Source organism: Pagrus major, chromosome 5, assembly GCF_040436345.1.
Source record: "Pagrus major chromosome 5, Pma_NU_1.0".
Taxonomy (NCBI): domain Eukaryota; kingdom Metazoa; phylum Chordata; class Actinopteri; order Spariformes; family Sparidae; genus Pagrus; species Pagrus major.
The window spans coordinates 40,467,554-40,477,014 of NC_133219.1; the positions used below are offsets into that span (position 1 = coordinate 40,467,554).

The window sequence follows — 9,461 nt, forward strand, 5'->3', positions numbered from 1 at the left end:
TCAGTGAAATAAATGTAATCAAACTATAAAAGCTGATTTATTTCTCAGTTTCTTCTTCAGTTAAAAGTATTCCTGATTCAAACCCCATGATATCCAGCGGTGGAATGTAACTAAGTACATTTACTCAAATACTCTCGGCTACTTAAATTACCTAACTAGTAGAGTAGTAACTGTAGTGAAGTTTAAAGTATTTAATTTCCCTCTGAAATGTAGTCGAGTCCACGTAGAAATCGGAATGAAGTAGTTACTTTCGACCAATTGGATTACTCCGATTACAAACACACAATTTATTTTCTACTTTCTCCGTCACATGAAGTGTTGTAAAAAGTACCTAAAGTGATACTTGAGTAAAGATATGGTGTTAAATATTACTGTGGTCACAGTTAAAGTCACTCAAACCATGTGAACAGTACTCGAGTAAAGTATCTGATGTTAAATGTACTCAAGTCGAATCAGAATTATAATGATGGATCAGCTTCTCTGGCTCTGGTGCAGCATGTAATCTGTAAAGTAACTAGTAACTAAAGTTATCACATACATGTAGTGGAAGTATAAAGTAGAAGAAAATGGAATTACTCCAATTGTACCTCAAAATTGGACTTAAGTACAGTACTTGAGTAAATGTACTTAGTTACATTCCACCAGTGATTACTGGACACACTATATAAACAGTATTAACACCTGAAGCACAGTGTGGTGTATTAAACTATCAATGTGATCTGAAATCAATAAAACCTCAGCTGTGGAGGAAGTACTCACATCCTGTCCCTAAAAGTAAGTAAAAGTACTGAAGAAGTTTTGAGTACTTCAGACACAGTTTTGTCCCAATTTAGGAAAAACTGCATCTGAAAAGTAAACAAATATATAAATGTAGTGAAGTGAAAAGAGATTTAGTGGAGTAGAAGTAAAAACAGTGACGGGATGTAACTAAGTACATTTACTCAAACACTGTAACTAAAGTTCTGAGGTACTTGTACTTTACTTGAGTATTCCCATTTTCTTCTACATTATACTTCTACTCCACTACAAGTGGTGCTTTTTACTCCACTACATTAATGTGATAACTTTAGTTACTAGTTACTTCACAGATTACACGCTGCGTCAGAGGTAAACGAGTGCTTTGATAAATTATTGACGATCAGAACAATCAGATCATCTTGATTAGCGGATCAGAGCTGAATTTAACACACATGTAAATAATGTAGCTTATAATTTACTTGTACTGCAGTTTGACTTTGGGATACTTCACACTGATGACGGCGTTACCGTGGAAACAGGAGCAGGCAGTGACTTGGTTGGGGAACTACTTTCAGCGGCGGATGAATCCACATATTTCAAAATAAGATGCTGATGATGCAGTGGCTCACAGTGAGGACGTCTCTCTCTCTCTCTCTCTCATAATGAGTGAGTGTCGCCCGTCCTCTCTCCCCTCCCTCCCTCGTGATGTCACACGATGACGTCACCCGGAGGCGGGGCTGGACCGTCAGAGCCGAGCTGCTTCACACAGAGCAGACAGATGTTTGGACTCCTCAGCAGAGACATGAGACTGAAGACCGGCAGCTACTGAGAGACATGGACAAACAGAAAGGTACTCACTTCACCTTATTATACATAAATATACAGAGTAACTAAGTACTTTTACGCAAATACTCAACTTTGAGCAGATTGAAGGTACTTGTACTTTGTGCAGAGGAATATTGCACTTTTCACTCCACAGCTTCAGTAACTTTACACATATAAAGTTTATATTTGAGATATAAAATATGACTTTTTGTAATAAATTAAAATACCCAAAAGTTGATGCGAGTACATCTGAAGCGATTTGTCGATCAATCGATCAGAACATTCCTGATCAGCTCTTCTGCTCGTGTTTTAGTAAAAACATTTGGTGGTTCAGTTTCAGAGATGTGAAGATTCACTTCCTGTGAATGACTCTGATCATTTTCATGTGTTTTTTAAATAATGTTGACGTTTGACAGTAACGACTCAAAATGTGCAGCGGCTGGACTGGGAGCCTGGACTGGTTCTGTGACAAAGGACGGGCCGGGGCTAGCTGGTTAGCATGCTAACTTCAGTAGATATCTCAGTACAGAGACGTCGTCACGTCAGAACATTTCATCACATTCTGTTTTTAATTAAAGTTAATTTTTACATACATTGAAAGTATTAAACTAAAATTCGTACGTATTGCACCTTTAAGCAAAGTAACTGAGTACTTCTGAGGTTACGATGTGAAAACTGTCGATCGTTAATCGTAACTATGAAGAGCAGTGGTCCAACAATAAACCCTGGAGGCTCCTCACATGGTCTTTGCTCATCAGCACTGATGACTTGAAGAAAACAAGTAATGTCGTAACGTTACAGTAAATATAAAGTATTCACCACAGGAAGTCAGATAAAAGAACTACGAGTGAAGTTTCATGATAATCTTGTTAATATCAGATACTTTACGACTTTTACTCGAGTACTATTCACACGTGTGAGTTTGACTGTGACTTTTAATTTGACATTTATTTAACATGTTAAAACATAAATAAACGTAAATTATTACATGTAAGCTGTCAAATGTTATATAAAAACAAAATTTCACTTTTTTTGATTGTTGATGTTTTTTATAGTTCATAGTGTGTAAATAATCCATAAACTTCATTAAATCCTCCTATACGACGTTTATTTACTGTTTATATATAAAAACATTTAATAAACTGTTTATAACACACAAACACACACAGATATAAGTACATTTTAATGTATTCTTTGTGTGTTAATGCGCAGTATTTGTTTACAATCACAATCACAATGTGACAGGAGGAACTAACACATTATTAATGTTTGTCGTCGTGTTATAAACCGTTTCCACACGTTCTCATGTTGTTATCAGAGTTAAATCAGTGGACTCGATCTTCTCACGGCGAGTCGTGATCGTCACCGCACAAATATCTAAATCAAACCCGTTGATGTCACGAATTCCTCGTCTTTATCACACTGATGGTTTGTTAACTAAAGCAGCACAACAATCGGAAACACCCGCCTGTCCTCCTCATCATCCTTCCTCCCACCCCTCATCATCATCATCATCACTTCCTCCTGCTGCTGCCCTCAGGAGACCGAGCTAATAGACTGTTTAGATTCAGACTGAGTGTGTGTGACGTCTCAGAGCCACAGTTACAAACTCAGACTGACCACCGTGGCTTCAGTTTTATGACTTCATGTGTAAACTACAAAGATAAGTCCACTTTATTCCAACTTGGGTCTGATTCAGGTCATTTTGTCCTTAATGTGTGTGTGTGTGTGTGTGTGTGTGTGTGTGTGTTTCCAGTGGCCTGTTTCTATCAGGCTAAAGCTAACAGGTACCAGGTCATGATATCATGCTAACAGACTGAAGCTAAAGACACAGTTCTGCTGTTCAGATGAGGAAACAGCTGCTAACGTTCTCTCTGAACTCTGCAACGCCACAAAATATGAAAGCTAGCTAATGATATGTTAGTTGTTGATATGGATAGTTAGCCTGACATGCTAACGCTAGCAGCTTATTAAAGCCACATCCTCTTACCTGAGCGACAGAACAAGACGTACAGTGCGTGACTGTTATCCAAACTGTGACGAGCGGACGAACACGTGGACAGAGTGGTGGAGCTCCTTCGTTAGGTTCAGGAGAAGATCCTTGATTGGGTTAAAATCAGTATGTTAGCTTACGTTACATCAGGAACGTGATGTTGGAGAAGTTCTGGAGAATGAGTCAACTTTGAGTTTTGAATTTCAAAAATTAACAATGAACATGAACACGGGTGAGGATACGCTGCCTGCACAGATGAGCTGTGCTGCAGACGAACACTGTTTCACGTATTTCTCAGCACTTCAGTTGTTTCTGGTGTTCAGTCTCTGTGCTGACCCGTGTGGTGGAGCTGATCGGGTCGGTCTGAGGAACCAGCGGCTCGGTAATGTAAATGTTTCTGCTGCCCTGTGTTTACCAGCCAGAGGATGAAAGAGAGCGCTGCTCCACACCCTGCAACACACACACACACACACACACACACACACACACACACACACACACACACACTTGCTAACCTCAGTCAGCTTCACTGGCCAGAAAAACACAAATCTGAGTTTGAAGCTTTGACTTTGAAAAAATTAAATTTTCACACCATCAACTCTGTAAAGAACATCACAATGTTATGCACCAGAACCACCAGAACCACCAGAACCACCAGTGAACATGTCAACAACAATTACAGTTTTGAACTTCAGTTTGTTGTTTGTTTGTAAGAAAATTGTCTTTGACTTCTTTGAAGTTTAACTGAACACAAAACACATCAGTCAGCACGAATAGAGATTTGTGTCTGTTTGTGTTGTGATTGTTGACTTGTCGTCTGTTTCTGCTGCTGATTTTATGAGAATGACTTTATCTGTCTTTCATTCACATGGACAGTAGGCGTGTGTGTGTGTGTGTGTGTGTGTGTGTGTGAGTTATGCAGCATCAAAGCCAGAGACAGGATGTGATGTTGATGGTCAGATAAGCAGCGTTCAGGAACACAAACTGGTTATTTCTCTGCAGTCCTCAGGTCTCTGAGGTGTTCCTCAGCAGACAGATCGGTCCCGTCGTTGTCGTTGTCGTTGTCGTTGTCGTTGTCGTTGTCGTTGTCGTTGATGTGTTGACGTGCTGTGGGTGTGTGAGGTATGTGCAGCTCAGTGTTTAAAACGGCAGCCGGCTGATAAGCAGAGCTGCAGGATCCTTAAAATCAGCAGAGACGAGTTAATCAGAAACATTTAACCTCCGTCTCCCACTCAGCGCCGAGTGTGAATGGACTCACTCAGCCGGGCTGAATGGAGCTCAGAGACAATCACCGTCTGTTTGGAGGTTTCTCTCTGCATTTTTTACATTTTACCCTCCTTCTCATGATAATTCTGTTTTGATACCAGTTGAGTGGAGCCCTCCGGCCCGGTCGCTCCACAACACACAACAACACAGTCAACAAAGTTTCAGCAGAAAATTCTGTTTCCACCCAACATGATGGTTCACACCAGAAGTGGTTCTAGCTGTGTCCGGTTCCTGTCAATCATTTCATATCAAGAGTTTGGATTTAAACATGTGTAATCTCTGAGGAGGTTGCAGTCGTCAGCAGTGAGGTTCTAGAGGTCCCTTTGGAGGTTCTGTAAGTCCTGTAAGAAGTTCTAGTGGTAATCAAGGAGCTTCTATGGGTCCAACCGTGGTTCTAAAAGTCTAGTGGTCACCGACCCGGGTCTAGAAGTCCTTCTGTTGGTTGTATAACTCCTTCACATTACTGACGAGGTTCCTTAGGTGGTTTCTACAGGAAGTTCTAGTGTTCATCAAGAAGGTTCCTAGAAGTCTTCAGAGGTGGCAATGGTCAGTGATGAGGTTCTAAAGATCATTAGGTGGTTCTTGTGTTTCTTAATGGCGTTCTAGTGGTCGTTGACAAGGGTCTAAAATACCTTTTGTTGGATATAGAACTATAGAACGGGTCCTTCAGGTGGTTCTACAAGTAATACAGGAAGTTTTAGTTGCTGTCAGGGATGTTCTAGGGGTTTCAGAAGTCTCTATGAGGTTCTAATGGTTTTATAGATCTTTAGGTGGTTATTTAGTTTCTTTATGGAGTTCGAGTGGTCATTGACCTCGGTCCAGAAGTCCTTTTCCTGGATGTAGAACTCTTTTAGATCATTCAGATGTTCTAGAAGTCCTTGAGGTGGTTCTGCAAGTGTTGCAGAAAGTTCTAGTGGTCATCAAGTAGATTGTTGGGGTCTATTAGGTGGGTCTAGTCATGCTGTGGGAGGCTCCAGCTGTCATTTAGACAGTTCAGTCATCAGTTTTGAGGTCCTAGAGATCCTTGAGTGGTTCTAGGTGTCCTGTAGATGGTTTTTGATGGGTTTTCTGAGCTTCTATTGGTTTTTAGGAGGCTCTCTACCCCCTAACCCTAACCCTCTTATGGTTCTTCAGGTCCTTTAAGACATTGTAGTTCAACTTACGGGAGACTTCGAGGCAGAACAGATGTAAGTCTGGTGTCTGTGAGGTGTTTCATTGATCCGATCAATGAAGGAATTCTTTCCTTGTGGAGAATTTGTTGTAAATGTTAAGAATCCAAAAAACAATTATTTTCCACTCCAGACAACTTCCTGTTTCTCAGTTTTTGAGCTACGGGGACCTTGAGTTTTAAAATGATGTAACAATACACACACACACACACACACACACAGTGTCTTTATTCTGTGTTAAACATTAGCAGCATCCAGCAGCTTATCAGTGTGTATCCTGTCACATCAGTTAACATGTGAAGGTCAGAGCATCTGACTGTTTGTGACGGGAATCAGGTGCAGTCGGCTCAGCTCGGCTTTTTTATTCACTCATTAATAAATAACCTGAAATGTTCTGGAGAGCAGCTTCTATGTAACGATCAGCACCAGACGAACACAAAGACTTCTGTTCCTGACGAACTTCAGCTGAACACACCTCCGGACCGAGCGCTCGGCTGCTTCATCAAATCACTTTTTATGACACAAGTGGTGACGAGTGAATTAAAAATAAACAGCAGCCTGTGCAGGAGAAGCAGGAGGTTAAAGGATTACACGATGATGACGAGTCAACGAAAGATAAACATGCAGGATCACATTAATTAAGGAGTAACTGAAGTGTAAATAAGGAGAAGTAGCCATAGAGATAACGGGCAAATATGACCCAGTGGAAAATACAGTTTGTATTTTTAGTAGATGATATGAACTCACGTCGCTGCTTTAATAATCTCAAGTCTTCTGAGGCCAAAACACAAAGTCAGTGTTCATTCAGTGAAAGAGAGACAGCAGCTTCTTTCATAACATGAACACAGACTGACTTCATGACGGATTTCATGTTTAATTAACCTGCTGACGTCTGTTTATGACTCATAAAAGTCACAGAAATGATTTAAAATAAACAGCTGAGGGCAAAATCCTCAATGTGACAAATGTATTTTTAAATGTTTTAGACTCCGATTGATAAAAAAAGAAGATTCATGTATTCATTACAGTATGTAGTACAGTAGCCTATAAGTTGTTGTCCAATAGTTGTTACTGTAACATGGATTTCAAATGCTAACTGTGTTAGCGAAAGTCATATTTTTATTTAACTGTGCTTTAAACATACATCCTTACATGTTACATCCCAGTGTCAGCTGTTTGCATGTTCACATGTTTATGTGTGCTCAGGTTTCCATCTAATGTAGCACAAAGTTAAACCACATTTTCAGGAAAATGGCGAAAGGAAAACAACAAGTTCATGTTGGTGTCCATCGTCCTGCTGTGTGGACACCAGCTCGTTTGTAGGTGGAGACAAACAGCAGGTGGAGCTTTTTCTCCACCTGGTGCCGTCACATTGTTCAACCGTCCAACTTTTCCACCTCAGCCGAGCGTAACGAGTGATTGTGAGATGAAACGTGACTCGTGGCTCTGCCTCCGTTGTAAACCATGACTCACAGTCACATGTAGATCCAGTCTGTCCAGCCGTCTCATTTTACCTCGTTAATGAGGCAGACAGACAGACAGCTGACGAGTCTGTCTGTCTGCCTCTCTGTTTGCCTGTCTGTCTGTTCACCTGTCTCTCTGTGCACCTGTCTGTCTGTCTGTCTGCCTCTCTGTGCACCTGTCTGTCTCTCTGTTCACCTGTCTGTCTGTCTGTCTGCCTGTCTGTCTGCCTCTCTGTGCACCTGTCTGTCTGTTCACCTGTCTCTCTGTTCACCTGTCTGCCTGTCTGTCTGTCTGTCTGTCTGTCTGTCTGCCTGTCTGTCTGTCTTTAGTGCTGGCCAAGCTGATCTGGGACCTGCAGTCCTTCCTGTCTGTTCTGGACTCAGAGAACCTGAGTTACATCGCTCAGGCTCAGAAGAAATCCATCTCTGAGCTGCTGTCCAACCTGCAGACGAGCGACACGCCGGGTACTTATACTGCTACACTCTTACTACTACTACTACTACTACTACTACTACTGCTACTACTACTACTATTACTACTACTACTACTACTACTGCTACTACTACTACTACTACTGCTACTACTACTACTATTACTACTACTACTACTACTACTGCTACTACTAGTAGCAGTAGTAGTAGTAGTGGGGTTTTTATGATCTACTACTACTACTACTACTGCTACTACTACTACTATTACTACTACTACTACTACTACTGCTACTACTACTACTACTACTGCTACTACTACTACTATTACTACTACTACTACTACTACTGCTACTACTAGTAGCAGTAGTAGTAGTAGTGGGGTTTTTATGATCTACTACTACTACTACTGCTACTGCTACTACTACTACTGATACTACTACTACTACTACTACCACTAGTAGTAGTAGTAGTAGTACTAAAGTACTAAATATTTGTCTTGATGGTGTTTTAATGGTATTTTAGAGTTGTTTATTTTTATGGTAATTTTCTGGAAAATGATTTTAAAGTGTTGCTGACTCGTCCTGCTCTTGGGGGCGTTGACTTATTTTTCAAGGAAACACGTGAACACTGAAGCAAACGGAGGATTTAGAGTCACAGATGATAAGTGAAGCAGGAATCAGCTGCTTTAACAGTCGCTTCAGTTAAAGTGTTGTCACCACTGAAACCATCCCGACGACTCTGATCCTGTTCTGACCTGCTCAGTTCACTGACAGACGGATGTTTGTTGTGTTTCTAGTGGAAGATGCTGAGTACATGATCATGAGCTGTCCATCACTGTCTCCTAGCAACGAGCAGATAGACACACCTGGGACAGGTAACACTGAGCCGAAATCACAGGAACACACGTTTGTGTTTTGTACTTTGTCACGTGTCGTCTTGAAGTAAATGATTTCTGTAACACCTGCTGCTTCAGGTGTTGTGTTCAAGGACAGTTTGAAATCAGGTGTATTTGTTTGTGCAGAAGGCGTCCGGTCCGCTGAGCTGGTCTCACATCTGGACTCATCTGTGCGGCTCAGAAACGGGGTGAGTCACATTTTAAGGCTTAAAAGACTCTTAATGTTGTGTTTTCATCCACGTTTAGACGTTTCTGCACTTCAGATTTGTTACTGTGACGTCTCCTCACGTCTTGACCTCCTGATGTTCCTCCTGAGGTTGAAGACGAGCGGTCAGCGGAGGAAAGAGGGCTTTTTTTTAGATAAGAGGAGGCGGAGGAGGAGGAGGAGGAGGAGGAGGAGGAGGAGGTCTGTGATGTGGGTCAGTAATGACAGACTGAGTCCTCCTGAGGTTTGGGAGGAGACGGCAGGGTTACTGTGTGTGTGTGTGTGTGTGTGTGTGTGTGTGTGTGTGTGTGTGTGTGTTAGAGGGAGTGACAGGATGTTCAGTGTTTACATATGAGGCCATCTCCCCTCTTTCTGTCGTCCTATTGGCTGAGAGCTCTGCAGAGGGAGGAAGTGGTCACTGATGGCGGCTGATTAGCATCTGGTCTACGTGATGGATGGACGCACACACACACAC

At 41.6% G+C, this 9,461-nt stretch overlaps 1 protein-coding gene across 1 annotated transcript in view; it reads left to right on the top strand.

The window, feature by feature from the left end:
• Positions 1–1,427: 1,427 nt before the first annotated feature.
• The window catches only part of LOC140995392 (actin filament-associated protein 1-like 2), a 13,976-nt gene continuing 5,942 nt past the window's right edge, over positions 1,428–9,461 (top strand). The window contains exons 1-4 of the mRNA XM_073465380.1: positions 1,428–1,588; positions 7,785–7,919; positions 8,683–8,760; positions 8,908–8,969. Coding sequence (XP_073321481.1) covers positions 1,444–1,588; positions 7,785–7,919; positions 8,683–8,760; positions 8,908–8,969 — 420 coding nt within the window. The 5' untranslated portion in view covers positions 1,428–1,443. The remainder of the gene's footprint in view (positions 1,589–7,784; positions 7,920–8,682; positions 8,761–8,907; positions 8,970–9,461) is intronic.